Genomic DNA, 24,947 nt, shown 5'->3' on the forward strand with positions numbered 1-24,947 from the left:
CCATCTATCTCTAGATCTCTTTTCACTTGCAAAACGGATATTCTGTACCTGTTAAACAACTCCCTATTCCCCCTCCTGTAAGCCATTTTATTTTCTGTCTCTATGAATTTGATTACTGTCATATAAGTAGAATCATATAGTATTTGTCTTTTTATGACTGGCTTATTTCACTTAGCATTATGTCTTCAAAGTCCATCCATGTCATAGCATGTGTCACAGTTTCCTTCTAAGGCTGAATAATATTCCATGGTAAGTACATACCACCTTTTGCTTACCCATTCATCCATCAATGAACTTGGTTTGCTGTCACCTTTCATGGAATAATTCTGCTATTATGAATAATGCTACTATGAACATTGGTGTACAAATATCTCTTCAACTCCCTGCTTTCACTTCTCTGAGGTATATACCCAGAAGTACAATTTCTGGGCAATATGGTAATTCTATGTTTAATTTTTTGAGGAGCCACTATACCATTTTCCACAGCAGCTGTGCCATTTTATATTTCCACAGGCAATGCACAAGAGTTCAGTTGAGAACTACTTTTATATATTAAAATATTTTATTATTTTTAAATAGTGTGCATTTCAAAAACAAACACTGAAATGATCATCTAACCATGCTAACACGGCTATTATTTTCTAAAATCCAAAAGTTTTCTCATTTGTTTATTTTTACAGAACTGTAATACTTTATATTTTTTATTTTTTCTGCATTATACTTCTAAGCATTTTCCATGATATTAAAAAGCCCCAAATAGGGATCCCTGGGTGGCGCAGCGGTTTGGCGCCTGCCTTTGGCCCAGGGCGCGATCCTGGAGACCCGGGATCGAATCCCACGTCGGGCTCCCGGTGCATGGAGCCTGCTTCTCCCTCTGCCTGTGTCTCTGCCTCTCTCTCTCTCTGTAACTACCATAAATAAATAAAAATTAAAAAAAAAAAAAAAAAAAAAAAAAAAAAAAGCCCCAAATTATCATTTTAATGTCTGGATTATATTCAACCAAAGGGAGATACTATTATTTTCTTAATCATTGAAACTTTGAATATTCGAGTTGCTTCCAATTTTACATTAGAAATATGTGATAAACCTATGTTCATAAATCCTTTTCTTCTGTTGAATATTTTCCATAGGAAGGTATTAATCAGTTAAAAAGTTTACACATTTTTATAGAGTTGATAAATATCACTAAATTTATTTCCAAAGGGATCATAACAATTTGTATTACCCCAGCAGTCTCACTGCAGTGACCCATGACTGGAGGGAGTTATCCTTCCAGGCATCTCTAATTCTCTAACAAGCTGCCTATCACCTGGTAAACACACAATCTATGTTTACTAATTGAATTCAAGAATAAATAAATGAGAATTCCATTTAACTTAATCCTCAGCATTACTGAATTTTATTTTGTTTGCTAATTTACGATAGCCATTGCATTTTAGACTAGCTTAAACTATTTAAAAAATTTTTGGCCTGCAAATCAGAAGGTCCATAAAAAAATGAATCTTCTTGCCAGCATAAAAGTCTTTCTTGATATGTAAATATTTTCCTATACATTTCCAGGTGTAATGTAATTTCACTCAATTACAAACTTTCTAAACATAAAATTGTATTGTGGGGTCATTTTCCTAACTTGCCATCTTAAGTATTGGGTAGATATAACCTCTACTTAGCATTTATGTATAAGCAAACAAAATAGTATCAGCCATCAACTCGTCATAACCAAAATGTAATTGGTTTTAAGTTTTCTTTGTCTTATTTTTTCTTGTGAATTTTCTAGCCATTAAACTGAGTTTCTGACATTAATGTTTCTTTTTCATCTTTGTATCTGCCAAACTGACAAAATTTTGCATAGTAGGAATCAACAAATAGTTTTGGTATATATATTATGCTATATATTTTATTTGATCTAATTGAGAATAATTTTAAAGAATCATAATAAAAATAAATTATATATCCATTAAAAATACACATAAGGTACCCTCTTTATGTTAAACTACTAGAATAAAATTATCAAAAAGATTTAAACTATCCTGATATTCAATGTAGTATTCAATTCTTCTTCACAGGTTGTAAATGATAATGGGAATGTTACAAAACTGTCAAATTCTTCCCAAAGCAATCTTCAATTTAATCAACATAGACAATCACTCTTTTCATTTCTATGGCAATAAGAAAATTTTAAGCAATATCTTTTGATTGGAGTTATCTTGAAAATTGCTTAGTTGGAGGCCTTTATTTTAAAATGCAACAAGCCTGAAATATTAAATGTAATTTGTCATGCAGCCTAGAGAAAGAATGAAGCATTTGGTACATTTTTCCTAATTGTTTCTGATTGCTGCCTGGATAGCTCCAGCACTTCTCTATCTTCAAAATCACCTTTCATGGCTTCAACATCCTTGACCATTACTTTTAATCAAAGAGGCTAAATATAAAATAATTTGACTATTATGTACCAGAAATCTTAACAATACTGGCTTTCACATTTTTATTTAATTGATCTTAAAGAGAGAGCCCTCAGTAAATTGTTAATGAATTCTGATTAGGGTGACAAATTACCTATGTTAATACCGACAGCAATCACTGTCCCAGGAAAAGTGGTCAATACTGAAGTCAGTAGAATTCAATTTTCCAATGATAATCATGTTTTGGCCTGCTTAACAGTAAATAAGGCTCATTCCTATGTTTAAAGTGTGATTATTTAGAAAAGTTACACACCTTAAAAATTTGCATCAGTTTGGGACGCCTGGGTGGCTCGATGGTGGAGCGTCTTTGGCTCAGGGCATGATCCCAGTTCTGGGATCAAGTCCCACATGGGGCTCCCCACAGGGAGCCTGCTTCTCCCTCTGCCTAAGTCTCTGCGTCTCTCATAAATAAGTAAAATTTTTATTAAAAAAACTTGCATGAATTTCTTTCACATTAAGAATACTGTTTTCTTAAATTTCCATGCTGTTATCTGAAGTTCCCATGTCCATTTATCCAAAAGGGAAGAAATCACTTAAGTTAATGCTTTGATAAGGGGTGAAGAAAATATTTGTCTAACAAATAGGGATTATGAAAAAGGGACAAAGTATTTCAGAGCATTCTCCAGTAGGACTACTTTTGTTTCCGAACAGAATGGGTCATTTTCCTTGGGAGGAGGTAATAATGGATGGGATATTAATGCTGTAACTAAAAGGAGGGGAAATTAGCGTAGGGCCCTACTTGTTCACTTTCTCATAAGGCAAACATTATTCACTATGTGCACCAGAACAAAAACTAATAAAAATTTTTCCTGGAGGAATCCACATCACATTCAGGTTAGAATTTTTAAGATGTACTATATTTTTAAAGAAAATGTTGGGGGAAAGAGACACAGATTTTTAAAAAGAAGTCCTTTTACAGAGTAAATGTAACTTGTAAGTTTTCCTAGTCCAGTGTTCTAGCCCAGAGTATATGTGAGCATACCAATGATGGAGGGACAAGTTGCACAGGGATACGGACTGAATCGTGGGATGCCAAGTATATGCCTCTACACTAACTGTGCCATTCAGAATACAAATAGTTTCATCTGAGTTTTTCAGCAGAGAACATGAATATTTGTTGGTTTGTTTTTTTTTTAAGATTTTATTTATTCATTCATAGAGACACACAGAATGAGAGGCAGAGACACAGGCAGAGGGAGAAGCAGGTTCCATGCCGAGAGCCTGACGTGGGACTCGATCCAGGGTCTCCAGGATCACTCCCTGGGCTGCAGGGGGTGCTAAACTGCTGCACCACCAGGGCTGCCCATATTTGTTGGTTTTTATTACACGTGTTAGACAGGACCTATGTGCCCTTAAAGAAAGCTTGTTTCTAAAATTTTATTCATTGATGCCAAGAGGAAAAGTTACAAGGGAGAAGATTCACAGGAAAAAAAAAAAATTCAGACTAGCTTTATATATTAAAAAAAAAAAAAACAAAACCAAAAAACAAAAACGATCCATAGTTTTTTTTTTTTTCAAGTTTTTATTTAAATTCCAGTTAACATGCAGTGTAAGATTTATTTCAGGTGTAGAATTTACATACCCAGTCCTCATCCCAACAAGTGTCCTCTTTAATCCCCATCACCTGTTAACCTATCCCCTCCACTTACCTCCCCTGTTTGGTTCTTAATACATGGTTGCTTCCACAAGTTAATACATCTTTCCTGCATGCTGCTCTTTGTTGTTATATATGTTTTCTAATTACAAAGTCTTTTAGGAGGAAAATTTTTTTAAAGTTTTTTTTAAATTTTTATTTATTTATGATAGTCACAGAGAGAGAGAGAGAGAGGCAGAGGGAGAAGCAGGCTCCATGCACCGGGAGCCCGACGTGGGATTCGATCCCGGGTCTTCAGGATCGCGCCCTGGGCCAAAGGCAGGCGCTAAACCGCTGCGCCACCCAGGGATCCCTAGGAGGAAACTTTCTACGTAAAAAGTGAATCCAATATTTGGCTTGAAATTCATACGTAACAGTTTATTTATTTTTAAATATTTTTATTTATTCATGTGATACACAGAGAGAGAGAGAGAGGCAGAGACATAGGCAGAGGGAGTAGCAGGCTCCCCACAAGGAGCCTGATGCGGGACTCGATCCCAGATCCTGGGATCAGGACCTGAGCTGAGGCAGACATTCAATCGCTGAGCCATCCAGGTGTCCCCGTAACAGTATTTTAATTCAGTAGGTTTAATTATTATTTTAATGTTCATTTCTATACATTGGTTTTCATTTAAATTATAAGCCTAAAAATGCAGCTCTTATTTTTAAAAAAATTTGTCTAATTCTTGGAATAAGTTTTATTAAAAATTGTACTTTTATTTAGGGGTAGGGTGGGGAGAGGCAACAGAAGGAGGAAAGAGAGAATCTTAAGCAGGCTCCACACCTAGCACAGAGCCCAACTCAGGGCTCCATCTATGACCCTGATATAATCTGAGCCGAAATCAAGAGTTGGGATGCTCAACTGACTGAGCCACCCAGACACCCACCAAAATTGCTGTACTTAAAAATTATGTTTCTAAGGGTGCCTGGGTGGCTCAACTGGTTAAGTGTCTGCCTTTGGCTCAGGTCATGATCCTGGAATCCCTGGATGGAGCCCTGCATCAGAATCCCTGCTCAGTGGGAAGTCAGCTTCTTCCCCACACCCTCCCCCCAACCCCAGCTGGTGCTCTCTCTCTGTTGCTCACTCACTCTCTCTTAAATAAATAAAATAGTTTTTAAAAAGTTATGTTACTAGGGGCACCTGGCTGGCTCAATTGGTGGAGCATGGGACTTGATCTCAGGGTTGTGAGTTCAAGCTCCACGTTGGGTGTAGAGATGACATAAAAGTAAAATCTTACAAAAAAAATATATTGCTAAAAGATAAGTCACATATAAAATTTCCATTAACATTTAGTTATTGTTAGCTCAATAAAATAGGATTCCCATATACTTTATTGTTATATACATGTTTTACGTATGTACAAGTAGTTTACATATACATATCTGTATAAATAACACTAATACATGTAAAATTTACATACTAAAAATTTTATGTGCAACATTACAAAGAAATCCTAATCTTGAGAATATATATATAAATTCAGCAAAGGCTCTCATTTAGTATAAAATAAACTCACTTTAGGGATTCCTACAGATATATCATTGGAGTAGTCCAGATTCTAAAGCAGTCTCTGATTACCAGAGCTCAAAATGCACTGATATGCCAAGTAACTTATTGTGATTTCCAACTGTAATATAACATTTGAAAATAACAGCATTTCTCTCCCCATGAAAGCATGAATACTGTAATCATTTACTCATAGAAACTAGCCAACTATATATTCCAGTCATTTTCTGGATAAGTGTACTATTATAAAAAACAAAACTTCCCTATGCCAAGTGGATTTTTTGGAAGTGTAGAGATATTTTTTTTTGTCAGTTTAATTTTGTATATAATTATTTATCTGAAGATGATAAAAGTAATACGTGTTGTAAAAATACAATAGCATAAAAGAGTGACATAAAAAGCAAAAGTTCCCCTTCTCATCAATCCCCAATTAACTTCTCAAGGTTAACTTCTTTCATAGCTCCTTATGTATCCTTCAAAATAAGCATATCCAAAGCATGCTCATGCTTACATTTAGGTTTTAACATAAGATCATACTATAACTTTATAAAAACTGGAATTTTTAAATTTTTTAAGTTAGACACGTTTGCAGAGCAACACACACACACACACATATATTCCCTTTTAACCTAATTTAACCTGCTCTCTATTGAAGAATGTTTTGTGTTTTGCTAAGTTCTGAGTATATCTTTGTACAAATATTACTGCATACTTAGGTGAGAAATCTGTAAAGGTGGGATATCTTTTTTAGAAATGAAATTTCTCTGTCAAAGGAAACTAAAGAGCCAAGCTAAGTTTCAAAGTTTGCAATCTACTAACTAACCCACCAACACTGGTTATTGTTGATATTGCTGTTATTTATATTTCATGTATAAATTTTGTTGTTGATATAGTTTATGTACAAGGTTTTTGTGTTTTGTTTTGTTTTTTTGCTAGATGTGGTTTCTTTCCCTTAAATATTTATCTGTGAGTAACCTCCAATTTTTATATTTTTAAACTTATTAACCTAAAGCAGGCATTTTTTTTAAAGATTTATTTTTATTTATTTATGATAGACATAGAGAGAAAGAGAGAGAGAGAGAGAGAGGCAGAGGGAGAAGCAGGCTCCATGCCAGGAGCCCGAGCGGGACTCGATCCCAGGACTCCAGGATTGCGCCCTGGGCCAAAGGCAGGCGCAAAACCGCTGAGCCACCCAGGGATCCCCTCTATATGGGCATTGATATGGCTATGGAAGCCCAGGTTCCATCCTGGAGGGAAGGGCTGAGAGTCGTGGTCTATGTCCTAGAGCTGATTCAGAAGGAAATATGGCTCTGTATGTGTCTAGAACACTGTGCTCTAGAATTGGGTGTCTTTGGGATAAGAAAGTTAAAACTGTGGTGATCTGAGACTGGTCCTAGTTCAGGCCAAGGCCAGCAGCTGGACAGAGCTCAAATCCAGCCTCTCTCTACTTGGAAACCGGGGGTCCAGCTGGGTCAAGGACAGAAGCCTGATGGATCCAGAGCAGAGCCTGGCAGCATGGCAGCATGCCAGCATCCCAGCACAGAGCCTTAGTGCAAAAAGGGCCCTGGCTAGGATGCCTGGTGTTCCAGAATCTCTCCAGAACAAGGCAGAAGGTGGAGTGGGGCAAAAAGGAAATTAATCCTGAGCTCCTGTAGGGCTATAAATCTATGGCTCAGTGGCAATGAAAAGGGCATAGTGCTCCCGGGATAAGCTGTAGGAAGTAATTCTAATAAGTGTGGACTTTTCCATTCAACAGCAATAGTATCATGACTCTGGAAAGACTGTGAGTATATAAACTTTTTTCTACCTTTAGACTAATTACACTGAACTTCCTCTCCACCCTCCCCCCGACACACACATTCAATTACAATTTCAAACAGAAATTTTATCAGGCAATTTGCTCACTGCACATCCTTATATGTTCATTCTAAAGGAAAGTGATGATAACATTCACATAATCGTAAACAATCCATACATTTATAAATAAAGAAGTTATCAGTTAAATGCCAGAAAAGGACGTCTAAGAACTCCACCTCTAGCTTTAGAAATTAGTATTACTAAGACATATCCTTGGTACAGCATCAATAGAAGTTAATTTATGTTCCAATCTTAGTGTAGAACACTGGGAACAGATTATGAAATTTCATTTGCAGTCAGTTCTTATTTACATGTGCCAAAATAAGGGGAAATTGTTTTAATTCAGATCCATGTGTACCTTAATTTTTGTAGAGTCAAATCATGAACACATGTGGATATTTACAGATTTTGATCTTTCAGTGAAAGTTATATTCACAAACTCTTACAAATTTAACATAATTTTAAAAACAAAACTCTGGCCTTTTAAATATTTCAATTTTAGTGATTTTCAATCTACCAATAATTCTACTGTGTTCTTTTTAAATGAATACCTAAAACGTTTTTTGGAACAACTTTTTAAAATAGTATTAACTAAAGCACTCCTAAAATTAAAATCTAATCTGTTAAGTTACTGATATGAATAATGAAATTTAAGAAAATTAAAAATTCTTAAAACCAATATCTGAGAAATTCTATCCTTTTCACCCTATGCAACACAGAAATTAAACTTTTCAGAATTGTAATTTCAAATATAATGTATTTTATGACAGTTTAAAACTAATTAATAACAAGCTACAATTACATTATGTATTGTTTATGGTCCTATTTATGAATGTTTACCTAGCATGAAATTCTTTTTTATATTAAAGGAAGTTTCAATATGAAACTTTATAATTAATTATTGGTCACTCCTTGTCTTATTTTATTAAAATATAGTTGATACAAAATGTTACATTAGTTTTTGGTGTACAACACAGACTGGACAAGTTTATAAGTTATACAATGCTCACTTTAAGTGCAGCTACCACCTGTCACCATACTATCCTATTACAATACCACTGACTGTATTCCCTATGGTGAGCCTTTTATCTCTGTGACTTATTCATTCCCTAATTGGAAGCCTGAATCGCTATCTTTCATCCATTTTGCCCATCCTACAATCCTCCTCCGCTCTGGCAACCATCAATTTGTTCTCTGTATTAATCGGTCTGTTTCTGCTTTTTGTTTCAGATTTCACATATAAGTGAAAGCATGTGGTATTTGTCTTTCTCGGACTTTATTTCACTTACCATTATATCCTACTCCCTGTCTTTAATATCCTCATAACTCAATGTCACCCAACCCATATGCCTGTGAGCATACTAAAATTGCTACCTATGATGACATGCCCATTCACAGGGTCTTTATATACATTTATATACATATCATGTTTTGTGACATAAAGAAATTAGATGAATTTCAAAAGCCGTGTAAAAAATCATCTCATTTTGTAGGCCCTTTTCTCTCTCCTAATGGTTTCCTTTATGTTTACTAATATCCAAACTTTGGCATTCTCTTTCAATCTCATGATTTCATATAACTTATTTTAAGCGTAGAACACTTCTAAATCTCTAGGTTATGACCAAGGTCTAATCCTGTATCTGCAACTGGACATGTCCCACAGGCCTTTAAAACACATAATGTCTCAAGTGGATGATCTTTCTTTCCAAACCTATTCTTCTTATGCCTACTTTGGGGCACCTCACATAGCTTGAAGCTTAGGCTCAAACCTTTCCCAAATTTTAGCTTTTCTGTTTCTTTGCCCTGGAAACTCAGCTTCCAAATTCCCTGAAGCCACTTCTCCACTTTAAATCATCTTACCCTTTGCTGCAGCTCTGTATTATCTTCAGAGCCCTCTGGTCAGTGGTCTGTGGGCAATAGGGCAGAGTGAGGATTTTATAATTCTGGATTCTTTTGTTCATTTGTTTTTTACTTTTTGGCAAGAGGAGTAACTTGAAAACAGGCATCACCATTACACAAAAACATGTATGCCATGATAATGGCTGGGTTAAACATTTTCTCTGGCTGAAGCAGCAGCTTCAGATTCTTGGTAATATTTCATTTTGTGTCAATCAGCAGGGTTAACAGAAAAAATATGGATCTTGAAGACATACAGATATAGGCTCAATTCCGAATCTCACTTACCTTTCTGAGGCTCAGAGTCCTTATATATGACATGAGAATAAGCTACCTCCATAAGGTTAAGTTTATATAGGGTCCATATATATCTGACTTATGTTCAAAATATTTGCTAATTGAATGGATAACGTTCCTCATTCTGGAATACCTCTTCTCCCGCATCTTCACCAGCTAACTAGTATTTATTTTTTTATACTTCCGTTGCGGCCATCCTGAATTTCCCTAGAATGATTCCTATGTCCCACTTCAGTGTTTCTATGGCTGCAGTGCCTGTTTATCACACACTCTGTAATTACTGATGTCCTTAAGTCTCTCATTATATTCTGGTAAATTCCTTGAGGATACAGATCTTGTGTTACTTGATTTTGTATCTATAGCAATAGGTATGGTTCCTGGCAAACAGCCTCCACTATTTCAATAAATGATGAATGAATACTTTTTATATACAAGTAACCAAAGGCCTTGTACCTTAAATTTACTAATTTTATTCCTAGTGCAAAGTAATAAACATACTAGAAAAAAGAGAAAAAAAAAAGAAAAAAAGAGAAAATTTTAACAACCAAATATCTGCAGCAGGTACCGCAAAAACAAAAATATTAATTCTGATTGAATTATCCTAATTTAAGGTGACAAAAATACGGCCTTTCTATGTAAAGAGAATAGTTCAGCCTAAGCACTGAAGCTGTGCCTAACTAAGCGATTGTCAGTTAATGTAATCCAATCTACCCAATTCCCTGCGCAATAAATTGTCTCTATTATTACTGCTACTTTACAATCCTGTATCACACAAGCAGTGAGCTGTGATGTCAGGGTTCCAACAATTTGGGCTTCCTGACTCCAGAGCCTCTACTCTTGACACACTACCCGGACTTCCTAGCAGTTGCAGATGCCCCAAAGATGCTTAATGTGGTACTCTGACACACGATGACTAAGGTTATGTCTTTCCCCCACAATGTGGGGAAACACGGAGTCCATTCCCCCTTCAGATCCAACCGTGAAAGGTTCTATCCACCAACTGTGTCTTTGAAGACAAGTGTAGGTACATCATTGAAACTGCATAGGGAGGCAGCCCAGGTGGCTCAGCGGTTTAGCTCCACCTTCAGCCCAGGGCGTGACCCTGGAGACCCGGGATCGAGTCCTATGTTGGGCTCCCTGCATGGAGCCTGCTTCTCCCTCTGCCTATGTCTCTGCCTCTCTCTCTCTCTCTCTCTGAATAAATAAACGTAAAAAAGAAAAAAAAATGCACAGGGTTGTCTTCCACACACGTAAAATAAACTACACTTTCCCTCTGAATAGAGTAGTATCTTTTGTATATAGGTATCTATATCTATAGAGTAGTACCTTTTACATATATTTATATCTATATATAAAAGAATGCTTTGGCTTTCTTTTCATATTAGCACAAAAAGTCGTCCTATTATGGCCTGAAAACCTAGATATTTAAGAACTAAGACATCATCTCCAGGAAAGCCAGAAAACAAACAAAGGCTGCATTTACAGCCTTGAGGTTAAAGAGACCCAAACAAGGCCGTCCTGGAGCGCTCAGGAGTCCCAAGTAGGCACAACTGCTAGAGTGTCAATCACTTAGGGAAACCCAAGTACCTCAATACTGACAAATGGGCTTCAGAGTTCCCTCAAAGAGCCTCTAAATCACTGGAGACCAATGAACCAGTTTAACGCTCTAAGGGGCCGCCTCGTGGGCTTCCAACTGGCAATCTGGAAGATGTCCAGAACACGGGCAAGGACTCTAACTCCATTGGGCGTGTAACTTTAAACCAGCAAAACTGGGACTGGGACTGGGACTCTGTGGCCACCCTGTAGAGACTCCCGCATCTTAAACTGCCTCTAAGTACAACAGTCCGCCACGGGGTTTGGTTTTGTTATTGTTTTGTTCCGATTAGGATACGGGGGGGGGGGGGGGCAGGGGGGGCTTTGCCTTATTAAACAGACGCCTCCTTAGTGGCAATGACGCAGTGAAGGACACCGCTGGCACATCGACTCAGCTCCAATCTTCCAAGCCGAAGAGGACGTAGGAAGCGGCCCTTAAAAGCAAGCATCACCCGCGGCGAGCGGCGGAGGGACAGGCAAAGCGCGGACGCGGTTAGCGGAAGTCGGCGGGCAGACCCCCGGGAAGCCAAAGCTCGCGAAATGGCGGCCGCACGCACGTCAATCGGCCGGAAAGCGCCACCCGCCCCTCGGACACGTCACGTCACCAGGGAAACGGCGCTCTTGCGTAGGGGCGGGGCTCCGGGTGAAAGTGCACGGCTGAGGCTGAGCCCCTTCTCTCTCGTCCGGGTGGAGGCCTCGCGGCCCCGGGGGCGGCCGGAACTCGAGAGGCTCCCGCCGCCCGCAGTCGCGGGTTGAGGAGGGAGCGTGGGCCTCTCCCGCCAGCCCCGCCTCGCCCCGCCCAGCCGCCGAGCGGGGAAGCGCCCCTGAGGCGAGCGCAAGCCGAGGGGCGGGGCGAGCCCTCGGCGGCGGCGGAGCGCGCGGGAGTTGACGTTAGCCATGGAAACGCGGAGCGGGCTCCGGAGCGAGCGCGGGGAGCTGGCGGCGCGGCCGCCCGCGCTTCTCCGCCTCCGCGTTCGGGTCGCAGGGAGCCTCCGGGCGGCGTCGCCCACCCCGGGTTTACCTGCAGAAATGCAGTTCCCGGGATTCCTTCGCCTCGCCTCTTCCCTCGGGTGACTCGAGGTACGTTTGATTCCCCGTCACCCACCTGGGGACTTCTTGCCCACCTTGATTTCCAAGCCCGTGCAGAGCTACGCGTTTCTTTGCAGTTTTGATTCCCACAGATTTCCTCGTTCTTCGTTATACGACCTTTAAGTGCGGTTATTGCGCTTTTTAGACAGAAGGTGAACTCAGTGGCTGGAGGAATCTATACAGTGGGACTTTAACTTTCTTTCGAACGAGTGCTGTAGCCCGTTGAGTTGCCGCGTTTTGTTTCTAAGAGATGCTTGCGAAATGGACAATGGCCCATTGCGTCTTGATTTAGTGATGTCCTTGTTATTCTCAATAAAGTTTGTGAATTGCGTCCCTAGGGTAATACTGCGCTCATTCCTTACCTCCAGCTAAACCACTTTTGCCCAAACGTAGTCAGCTTCTGGCCCCTTGAACATGAATGACCATCTGCTGGTCTCTTCACAACCCTATCAAGGACCAGCGTTTACTTCAGTGAAATCTGCAGCAACAGAGGTTGTTTATCAGACCTGTGGAGTGATTATCTGGGTGGGTTTTTTTTTTTTTAAGATTTTATTTTATTTATTCACGAGAGACACAGAGAGAGAGAGAGAGAGAGGGGCAGAGACACAGGCAGAGGGAGAAGCAGGCTCCATGCAGGGAGCCCGACGTGGGACTCGATCCCGGGTCTCCAGGGTCACTCCCTGGGCTGAAGGCGGCGCTAAACCGCTGCGCTTCGCGGGCTACCCTGATTATTTGTTCTTTACCAACCATTTCTCTTTTATTCAACTATATAATGTTAGGTGAGGGTTTTTTTTTTTTTTTTAAATCATTCTTACGATTAGGGTAAAGGCTATCCTTTATATTATTGAGTGTCCACTGCCACCCATGCCAAATCTCCAAACCTTTATCGTAACATCCAGAGCCAGACTCATGACCAGAGATACTGCCATTTTAATAATTTAACTGGGGATCCCTGGGTGGCGCAGCGGTTTGGCGCCTGCCTTTGGCCCAGGGCGCGATCCTGGAGACCCGGGATCGAATCCCACGTCGGGCTCCCGGTGCGTGGAGCCTGCTTCTCCCTCTGCCTATGTCTCTGCCTCTCTCTCTCTCTCTCTGTGACTATCATAAATAAATAAAAATTTAAAAAAATATATTTAATAATTTAACTGAGACATCTGTCAGCCACTCTTAAGTTTCCTTCGAGTTATTAGACAAGACCTGGTTGGGGAACTTATCTGTTTTTTTTTTTTCTTTTGTTAAGAACTTTGTTGAAATATAATTCACATTCCGTATAATTCACTCATTAAAAGTGAAGTCACTCATTAAAAGTGTACATTACACATTTTTGGATGTATTAAACATTTTTAAAAGTGTACAGTTGTTTTTAGTATATTCAGAGAATTGTGCAGTTATAACTACAGTTAATTTTAGAACATTTCATCCCCCTTCAAAAAAGCCCTGTACCCTTTAGGATTATTCCCTCCCGTCTTTGTCACTATCTCCTCCAGCCTTAGGCAAACATTAACCTGTTCTTTTGTCTTTATAGATTTGCATGTTCCACACATTTCATATAAATGAAAGCAGACAACATCAACATGTGGCCCTTTGTGATTGTCTTCTTCCACTTAGCATTCAGTTTTCAAGGTTCATCCATGTTGTAGCATATGTCAGGACTTCATACTTGTTTGTAGCCTAATAATATTCCGTCGAGTGGATTTATTACATTTTATTCATCTGTTAGTGGACGTTTCGGGTGTTTCCACTTCTTGACTATTCATATTTTTGCTGTGAATGTTCCTATACAGATTTTTGTGTAGTCTTATATTCTTATTTTTCTTAGGTGAATACCCAGGAATAGAATTGCTAGGTCATATGGTAACTCTAAGTTTAGCCTTTTTAGGAACTGCCAGACTAGTTTTGAAGGCAGCTGGGCCATTTTAGCTTGCGACTTGCGGGTTCTATTTTTTCCACAATCTCAACAATACTTGTTATTGTCCATCTTTTTCATAACCAGTCAAGTGGGTTTGAAGTGATAACTCATGGATTTGGTTTGCATTTCTCTTTTCTGATGTGGAGCATTGTCTTGTGTGATTATTGGCTATTTGTATATTATCTTTGGAGAAATGTCTATTTTAATCCTTTAAAGTGACTTGTTTTTTTCACCATTGAGTTATAAGGGTTCCTTATATATTCTAGGTGTAAGTCCCATATCATATATGTGATTTGCAAAATGTTTCTTTCCATTCTATGGGTTGTTTTCATTTTCTTAATAGTGAGAACCTTTTTCTTCTAGACACTTTCCCACTTGTTAACTCTTGTTGAGTCTTGCTTGCATGCCAGTGTCGTCATGCCGGCTTAGCTGACAAAAGTTTCCCATTTGACATTTTGGAGATTCCTCTTAGGCCTTCTTTTCCCTGAAAACTCTTTCTCTCAAATTACCTTCTATTTTTTCTAGCCTCAAAAAATAAAATTCCCTTTCATTTGTCAATGACTTAGTATGACTGAAAAACTCAGGCACCAACTGACGTGGTGTGTTGGTTAAGTCACTTAATTTCACTGGTTCTCAGTTTTCTGTTAAGTAAGTTGGTTTACTTCTAGTACTCCATGTGAATGGTAGACTTCATTTACCTGATACTTGATTTTGAAAGAAAAACTTTAATTAAGTTGAATTAATTGAATTTATAATTGGTAAGATATACAGTGTGGAAAGGGTAAATTGGGAGAGAAGGAAACGTGTCAGCTGGCCCTGCTGCACATTTGTGATGTGCGGATGTGACTTTTGGCTATTTTCTACCATCTTATTTTTTCCTTAAAGTAACAGAATGCTAACAATTCATATTCTACTGTTGTGCACTTGGGAAAGGTGAATTGTAGAACTGACAACTCATCATTCTACCTGTGAAGCTTTCCCAATTTCTGCAATAAATAGATCCCTTGAGCTATCTACTTACCCTTTCCATCCAGTTATAGTTTTCTCTCTAATTCCTGTGAATTTACAGAAAGCTCTTAGAGTCAAAGACCCTTCTAAAATCTTGAATTTGAATAAATGCCATTTTGTAGATCAAGGAGATGATACAGTCTTTCATTTTAAGACTCTTTTGGGTGCTTACTACATAATTGATAAACTATAACATGAAATGTGTTTTTCATGTTTTAGCACTAAATGTCTTTCAAAAGGCTCTTCGAGAATTTAACTGTCCATTGTATGGCATTTAGTTAAGATTCATAGAGTATTTTCAGGATTATAGGGGTAGCTATCTTTTCATCTCTAGATTCCTATTAATATCCTCAACTGTTAGCACTTAGCTATCAAAAAAAAAGTCCACAGGTTTTTGCTTTTTAGAACTTCTTTCACAGTAACAAGTCATTGTATCCAGTGCAAACTAGAATTAGGTTGTGTTCTAGAATGTTTTTGAGTAAACCATTTTGTTTCTTTTCCAGACATGAAGTTTTTGTTTTCTTTTTTTTTTTAAGATTTTATTTATTCATTCATGATAGAGAGAGAGAAAGAGAGAGGCAGAGACACAGGCAGAGGGAGAAGCAGGCTCCATACTGGGAGCCCGACGGACTGGATCCTGGGACTCCAGGACCGCACCCTGGGCCAAAGGCAGGCGCTAAACCACTGAGCCACCCAGGGATCCCCTCTTTAAAAAAAAAAAAAAGATTTTATTTATTTATTCATGAGAAACACACACAGAGAGGCATAGGCAGAGGGAGAAGGACCCTGGGATCACAGCCTGAGCCAAAGGCAGACAGATACTCAAGCACTGAGCCACCCAGGCATACCAAATTTGTGTTTTTTTCCAAATTAATAAAGGTGTGATGCTTAGAAAAGTAGAACTTCAGTATATTTCCTTTCACATTTTTATTTTTTTATTTTTTTCCTTTCAGATTTTTAAAAATACTTTTTTAGGAACGTGGATGAGGACATTCTATTTATTACTGATAAAGTTTGTGTAGGCATTTTTTAAACAAGCAGAAATTGGGGATCTCGGGATTTAAAAGATTTTTTAAAAAATCTTTTAAAAAAGCAGAAATTAATTTTTCTTGATGAGTTAATTTTGTTTAAAAATTTTATGTTATTTATAAACTGTATATTGCTTATTCTCTTGATAATGAAAATGAAAGTAAATCCAGGGTTGCTTTTACCAGTAATAATTATTTGAGAGGGAAATGATAAATTACCTCCCCTACCCCATTATAAACTTCTTTGGATCAGATACCAGTCTTATTACCATTACCTAGTACATTGTAGGAATTCAAAAATTTAAATATGTTGAGAGTATTAAATTTTCATTTAGCTATCTCTCTATGAAAGGAAGGTTAACATATTTGTCTATATTAACAACTGTCAAAATGAACTCTTTAATTCTTACCAGCATCTTTTTTTTTTTTTTTTTAATTTTTTATTTATTATAGTCACAGAGAGAGAGAGAGGCAGAGACACAGGCAGAGGGAGAAGCAGGCTCCATGCACTGGGAGCCCGACGTGGGATTCGATCCCGGGTCTCCAGGATCGCGCCCTGGGCCAAAGGCAGGCGCCAAACCACTGCGCCACCCAGGGATCCCTTACCAGCATCTTCTAACAGTGCTTCAAGCACAAGTTAACATAGGGGGAGAAAAAAAGATTAGAACATATGTCAGAGTTAATATCCTTAATATATAAAAAGTTTTTCAAATTAATAAGAGAAATGAACACTTTAAAAGAAAAAGGGGCAAAGGACAAAAAGAGACAATTTACAGAGAAATTAAATGACATTTATCTGCGTGTACACACTCATGTATAGTGAATATTCTCAGAAAGACCATATTAATGAAATAATAATAGAATCCTATAAAAAGGGGAACATCTAGGAATTAAAGATGTACTTTTAAAAATTAAAAATAAGGGCAGCCCAGGTGGCTCAGCAATTTAGCGCCACCTTCAGCCCAAGGCCTGATCCTGGAGTCCCGGGATCAAGTCCCACATCAGGCTCCCTGTGTGGAGCCTGCTTCTCCCTCTGCCCGTGTCTCTGCCTCTCTCTCTCTCTCTCTCTCTCTCACTATTTCTCATGAATAAATAAAATCTTTTTAAAATTAAAAAAAAATAAAATATGAGAGCAAAGATTTAATAAAATTTGACAAATATATTAGGATATAGTAAGTTTCCTGAAAGTATAATAAAATACAGTTGAGGCACAATGCAGAAGTGCTCAATAAATATATGTGGATTCAATGTTACCTCACACCTGTGAGGATGGCAATTATTTAAAAAAAAAAAGGAAGAAAAATAACAAATGTTGGCAAGGATGTAGAAAAATTGGAACCCTTGTAGAGTGTAGGTAGGGTGCAAAATGATGCATCTGCTGTGGAGAATAGTGTGGAAGGTCCTCAAAAAATTAAAAATAGAGCTACCATATGATCCAGCAATCCCACTTAAGGGTATTTATCTGAAAGAATTGATATCAGAATATTGAAGAGATACTTGCCTCCTGTGTTCATTGCACCATTATTCACCTTAGCCAAAAAGTAGAAGGAACCCAGTATCTGTCAGTGGGTGAATGGATAAAGAAAATGTGTTATATACATATGATGGAATATTGGCTAGCCCTAAAAGGGAAGAAAATCCTGCCATATGTGATCACATGGGTAAGCTTTGAAGACATAGTGAAATAAGCCAGTCAGAAAAGGACAAATACGGTAGGATTCTACTTATATAAGGTATCTTAAAATTGTCAGACTTGTTGAAACAGTAGAATGAAGATTACTAGGAACTTAGAAGAGGAAGAAATAGGTGGAAGACTTGCCATATAAAGTTTTAGTTGTACAAGATGAGTAAGTTCTAGAGATCCACTCTAGAGCATTCTGTTGTTACTTAACAATACTGTATTATATGCTTAAAAATTTGTTAAAAGGGGACGCCTCGGTGGCTAAGTGGTTGAACGCCCCTCTTCGGCCCAGGGCGTGATCCTGGAGTCCCAGGATCAAGTCCCACATCGGGCTCCCTGCATGGAGCCTGCTTTTCTCTCTGCCTGTGTCTCTGCCTCTCTCTCTGTGTGTCTCTCATGAATATATAGATAAAATCTTTTTAAAAAATTGTTAAAAGGATATATCTCATATTAAGTGTTCTTAACAAAAAAAATCTGAATCTAATAGAAAAAAAACTGTGGGTTCAATGAATGAAATTAACCAATCAATAAAAATAACATAGGATAAAAACAAGTAAACTTCACTAAATAAAAATCAGACAATTGGCTAAAACTTCTTTTTTTAGGAATTCTGTTTGCCAAACTAAGAAAACTATAAGTTTATTGTAATCCCACCAAAATGCTACTTTTTGTTATCTTTTTTTTTTTAAAGGGGTTTTTCAGGTTGATATCTTGCCTGATTCCTGCGTTAAAGCTGAAAAATAAGAATTCCCTCCTAGCATATTGCCAAATTGATCTATTTCTCAGCCTTCTGGATAATGCATAAGAAACATGGCTCAAATTCCAAACAAAGCAGCGTTTCTATGGCTACTTTGTTGGCCCACTTTCAGAGTAGCATATGAAGAAAGCATATGGCCAAAATCAATGTTGTGATGCCATCTTTATCCCTTAACCTTTCTTTTATGGCGTTTTTTTTCCCCTAAGCCTTGAGACACATTTCGTTTTAACTTGTTGGAGGCAGCAGCCATACAAATGCATTAGTCTGCTTAGAAATTATCTCTAAGAATATATGCAAAAATCTCATTCAGGAAGTTAAATTTTAATTATTCTGATTTTACTTTCCGTTCCAGTAATCCAGATTAGGATTTAAAAGGTCTCTGTATAAATGTTAAGTGTTGCTTCCTATGAAGAAAATATTTTTTTAAATATTTAAATCTGTAAATTAAAAATCACAGTATCAATTTATCATAATTTTTGCTTTAATGAATTTCTAGCATCTGTCCTACAATCTTCCTTTATCCTTAAAATATTAGGGAAAATATACCCATATTAGAAATAAGCTTTTCAGCAACCTGATATACTTGTCACTTGTCAAATTTCCATCATAATCTCTTTCCTTGTCTACCTTTGTGAATTTCTACTTGATTGGTATATCTTTTTTAATTCTCTTGGCTTAGCTAAATCTTTAAGATCCTAATTGTAGCTCGACCAATATTTCTTAAAGTGGTTTAAATAGAACACTACACACATGAACTGTTGCTAGGTATCTTGGGAAAGATGAGTTCCCTGTTCAAGTAATTTTGGAAAATTCAAATGATACATTTAATGCAGGTTTGCAGTAGTGTGTTGTTGTGTTTTGTTTTTTCTTTTTAACTTCAAAGATGTCTCAAAGTCTTCAGTTTGCTGATACCTACTATGACCCTTCAAGATAACAGTCTAGTGTGTTATTACTCAAACTTCTTTGGCCATGAGCCCCCTTTTAAGAAACATTGTATAAGGCAAATAATTCTGTATACTACAGCCTTGCTTTCACTGTCACATTAAAAATAATTCAAATCACCATCTCAGTGTCCTCCCACTTGCTGCTGCTTTTTTATTTTTTTTTAAGATTTTATTTATTTGAGAGAGTGCCTGCGCAGTGGGAGAGGAAGAAGCAGACTCCTTACTGAACAGACCTTGAGATCATGACCTGAGCCAAAGGCAGATGCTTAACCAACTGAGCCATCCAGGTGCCCCTCTCCCAAATGCTTCTAAGGTGTCTTGAGGGAACTCAAGTATGAACACTCTTTTCATACTTCTCAATGTGCTCTCACTTCTTTATTGATTGCTCCTGCCTCATTTTCATTCTTGTACTTGCTATTTTATCTCTGCTCTTCTTCACTAGTATGATCTAGCTTCTCTTTCCTAATAATGAAGTTAAAATGTAGCATGGATTTCTGACATGTTAAAATTCTCCAGCCATTTCCTTCTCCGTTGCAGAAACCTAACCATGTTTATTACTATCAATAAGTACTTTCATTATTTATTCTATATTAAAAATAAATTAAGATATTTTTAAACATTTAAAAAACAAGAATAGTTTACAACTTTATTGTTGTGAGTGAAGCAGAGTATGTAAGAAGAGGTTTTCAAAAACAGTGAACTGGGCAGCCCAGGTGGCTCAGTGGTTTGGCACCGCCTTCAGCCCAGGGCCTGATCCTGGTGACCCAGGATCCAGTCCCACGTCAGACTCCCTGCATGGAGCCTGCGTCTCCCTCTGCCTGTGTCTCTGCCTCTCTCTGTGTGTGTCTCTCCTGAATAAATAAATAAAATCTTTAAAACAAAACAAAAACAGTAAACACTCCCAACTTCCCTTGTAAACAGCAGTATTTAATGTTTTAATTTTAATTATCTTATTTAAGCTACACAATTAATGTATCACATTTCTCTCCATGCCAAGATATTTTACTAAATATTAATGGAGAATTGGAAGTGTCTCAAGATTTGACCCCTGCCCACAAATAACGTATTAGTAAAGATGTATATATGAAAAAATAACACATAAAGAGGTGAACAATAGAAGAAATGCCCTATGTTGATATATGTTACAAGATGAGTGGTATGAACAATCAATGTTTAATACGCAAAGAGAAGAGAGTACTCTGGGGAATTTTCAGAAAGGATTAGACTCAATCTTTTTTTTTTTTTTTTTTTTAAAGATTTTATTTATTTTTTCATAGAGACACAGCTAGAGAGAGAGACAGAAACACAGGCAGAGGGAGAAGCAGGCTCCATGCAGGGAGCCCGATGTGGGACTCGATCCCGGGGTCTCCAGGATCACACCCTGGGCTGCAGGCGGCGCTAAACCGCTGCGCCACTGGGGCTGCCTGGATTAGACTCAATCTTGAAAGTTGATCAAGAATACCAATTAGGGAGCGAAAGAAAGGACATCCTAGGCAAAGGAGAGGGCATGAGCAGAAGCACCCAGAAAGAAAAGACTAGATGAACCTGTTTGCGGGCATGGGGCTGAGAGTTCTAGAGGTTATTTGATAATTTGAGGATGTATCAAAATGTTCCATGTAAAATACACAGGCACACAAGCACACCCTAGCGTGTATACTATCTGGAATTTTTTGCACCTATACAAACTGTATACAACCATAAGTGTGTGTACTTTTTATTTTTGAAAGTGCAAATGGGATCATCAGTGTGTCTTTCACTTTTCAACATATGGCATCTTTCTGTTTCCACATAAACAACAGATCTTCAGAATATTTCAGTTTGGAATATAATCACAGAGTATTCCATCAAATGGGTAATAACATTTCAACTATGCTCTACCAAAGATTCCAAAGTAGTAAAAGGTAAATGAATATGGGTAGTAACATGCAGCTAGATAATCTGGTTCATAAGGTGTCTTCAGTTTCTGGCTTCCTTTCCCAGCAAGCCATCTCACCTTGTTCCTGACTGATTTGCCTCAGTGGAGCAGAAAGGACTAGCTTTTACCTGACTCTGAATAAATTCCAGGCACATCCAGTCTCTTGAAAAAGCCCAGGCCAGACATCTGAGTTCATTTTCCCTTCTGATGGCATCTTCTGTGGATAATTTAAACCAGAATATTTATACCCATTCACAGGAGTATGCCCTTACTTACCCTTTGGCTTCTATAGAACAATCATATATTTTTTAAAGATTTTATTTATTTATTCATAGAGACACAGAGAGAGAGAGGCAGAGACACAGGCAGAGGGAGAAGCAGGCTCCATGCAGGGAGCCCAATGTGGGACTCGATCCCAGGTCTCCATGACCACGCCCTGGGCCAAAGGCGGCGCTAAACCGCTGAACCATCCGGGTCACCCCGAACAATCATATTAGAATAGAGGAATACACTGAACCTGACATCAGGACAGGAGTTAAGCTCATCCAGAGTGGAGACTACTTTTTATTCCTTGAGATTGAACCATCAATGACTAAGGTTCCATTTGGCCCTGTAGTTCTCTTATTTTGTGAGTACTCTAATGATTCGTGGTGTTGAGCATCTTTTCATGTATTTATTGCCATTTGTATATCTTCTTTGGAGAAATGTCTATTCAAGTTCTTTGCCAATGATTGAATTGTTTTATTGTAGAGTTTTAGGAGCTGTCTATATATTGTAGATAGTAATCCTTTATCAGATAGATATGTAGATATTTTGTCCCATTCTGTGAGTTGCCTTTTCACTCTGTTGATAGTGTCTTTGATGCACACAATTTTTAAATTTTCATGAAGTCTAATTTGTCTATTTTCCTTTTGTTACTTGTGTGTTACCTTTGGTGTCATATCCAAGAAGCCACTGCCAAATCTAGTATTGGAAGCTTTTGTTCTATGTTTTCTTCCAGGAGCTTTATTGTTTTAGGTCTTACACTTAGGTCTATTTTGAGTTAATTTTTGTATATGATGTTAAGGGTCTAATTTCATTCTTTCGCACATGGATACTCAGTTTTCCTGGCACCATTTATTGCAAAGACCATCCTTTCCCCCATTGAATGGTCTTGTGCTCCTGTCAAATATACAACAGCAGAATTGAGTCATTGTAGCTGAGATCATATGGTCCACAAAAGCTGAAATATTTACTCTTCAGCCCTTAGAGAAAAATTTTACTAACCATTATAATAGAGGGAAAGTTTAAAAACAAACATCAAAAACTCTTAGGGAAACAGTTAAATCACTGGCAGATTTGCATTGGAAGAACTGGCTTTTTGCACTTTTCTTTGACTTAAAAATCTAAAAATGTTAGCTAATTTAAGATCTAATCCCAAATATCTAAATAAATTAGTAGTGAATGATTCTTTTTCAAGTGAAAAAACAACTTCATGACTATTTGTTTAGTGCCCCATGTGTGTGAGGCAATGGGGAAGAGCTAGAGAGGTGAAATTATAAATCTTGTCCTTGAAGGAATTAAGGAGATAAAATAGAAATGTGGGGTTCCCCTCACCATCTTTTAAGTATGACATGGTCAAATAGTGACTTTTTTTCTTTTTCTTAGAGACTGCTGTGTTACAGAAGAAGATGCGGCTTTCAGAACAATCCTGAATAAGAAGGATGAGTCCAGATGTGCCTCTGCTGAATGATTACAAACAGGACTTCTTTCTGAAGCGTTTTCCACAGACTTTTCTTGGAGGCCCTCGATTCAAATTAGGCTATTGTGCCCCTCCTTATGTATATGTTAATCAAATTATCCTTTTTCTGATGCCATGGGTTTGGGGTGGTTTAGGAACACTTTTGTATCAATTGGGCATTTTGGAAGACTACTACACAGCAGCACTTTCAGGTGGACTAATGCTTTTTGCTGCATTTATCATCCAGTTCACAAGTTTATATGCCAGAAACAAATCGGTTTCAGTAGAAAGAATGCTAACCACAGATATCTTAGCAGAGGAAGATGAACATGACTTTACAAGTTGTGCTGGTGCTGAAACGATCAAATTTCTCATTCCTGGCAAGAAATACATAGCCAATACAGTTCTTCATTCTTTTCTTGCTGGGTTAATGTGTGGTCTTGGAACATGGTATCTGCTCCCAAATAGAATATCCCTGCTGTATAACAGTGCAGGAGGCACTGTTCTACTGTTTGTCTTTGGATGGATGACATTATGTATAGGAGAATATTCATTAATTGTAAACACAGCTGCAGAGACTGCGACTTTCCAAACCCAGGATACTTATGAAATCACTCCTCTTATGAGACCTCTTTATATTTTTGTCTTTGTTTCTGTAGATCTTGCACACAGGTAATAAGTTATCAAATACTTTATAACTTGCTTTGTTTTTAAGCATGCATAATATGAGCTCTCCTTAGTATTAAAAAAAATGGTTCTATGAATTGAAATCATCAAGACCAAACCATTGGATGATAAGATTGTTTTGATGATTAATCTCTTAGGAGTAATCTCTGTTAAAACATGCATGCTAACACAGTCTCTAAACTTTATTGAAAAGTAAAAGAAAATCCTTTATAAGGTAAGATAAATAAGCAAAATTTCAATTCTTTGTTTCACTTTAAGTAAGGATCTATGAATCTGTAAGATAGCCTGGCTGAGACTTATGAAAAGAGATGAAACTTTCCTTTGAGGATCTAATGAAGAATTTTAAATTATACACATAAATATTATGTACAGATTAAGTAAATTTAAGATGAATAACATTTCTAATTCTGTTGTAACTATTAGAAGGAATAGTGATAATTTTTATGTTATAGTAGAAAAATAGAAAATAGAGTTTTTAAACAAAATTGTTTACCAACTATTTATATAATTGTTAGATAACCCTCTTTACTTGCCTTTTCTAAATCTGACTTTTATTTTTCTGTTTCTGTAGATTGTAGCTTTCTCTTTCACAAGTTTGTGTCCAGGTAGAAATGTATAGGCATCTAATAAACTAAATATTCATGTCCACCCTCAGATTCATATGTTGAAGCCCATCCCCCAGTGTGACAGTGTTTGGAGATGAGGTCTTTGCGAGGTAATTAGGAAAATGAGGATGGGGCCCTGATCTGATGGGATTAGTTCTCTTTTAAGAAGAAACACTGGAGAGCTTAATCTCTCTCTCTCTCTCCCCACTGTATGTGGATACAGTAAGAAGGCTGCTGTCTGCAAACCAGGAAGAGAGTTCTCAGCAGAACCTGACAATGCTGGCACGCTGATCTTGAACTTCTAGCCTCCAGAATAATTTCTGTTATGTAAACCACTCAGTCTGTGGCATTTCATTATG

The 24,947-nt window shown here is 37.7% G+C and overlaps 2 protein-coding genes across 4 annotated transcripts in view; both read left to right on the forward strand.

Moving 5' to 3' along the window:
* The window catches only part of LRRC9 (leucine rich repeat containing 9), a 157,879-nt gene extending 134,534 nt beyond the window's left edge, over positions 1-23,345 (forward strand). For 2 of the 3 annotated variants that reach the window (XM_038544856.1, XM_038544857.1), the window contains one exon: positions 4,269-4,446. In XM_038544856.1, coding sequence (XP_038400784.1) covers positions 4,269-4,431 — 163 coding nt within the window. In that variant the 3' untranslated portion in view covers positions 4,432-4,446. Of the gene's footprint in view, positions 1-4,268; positions 4,447-23,223 lie in introns of those variants that run through there. The other variant, XM_038544858.1, reaches the window with a different exon arrangement.
* Positions 12,083-24,947, forward strand: part of PCNX4 (pecanex 4) — a 40,688-nt gene continuing 27,823 nt past the window's right edge. The window contains exons 1-2 of the mRNA XM_038544859.1: positions 12,083-12,325; positions 23,224-23,968. Coding sequence (XP_038400787.1) covers positions 23,280-23,968 — 689 coding nt within the window. The 5' untranslated portion in view covers positions 12,083-12,325; positions 23,224-23,279. The remainder of the gene's footprint in view (positions 12,326-23,223; positions 23,969-24,947) is intronic.

This window comes from Canis lupus, chromosome 8 (genome assembly GCF_011100685.1).
Source record: "Canis lupus familiaris isolate Mischka breed German Shepherd chromosome 8, alternate assembly UU_Cfam_GSD_1.0, whole genome shotgun sequence".
In the NCBI taxonomy this organism is placed as follows: Eukaryota; Metazoa; Chordata; class Mammalia; order Carnivora; family Canidae; genus Canis; species Canis lupus.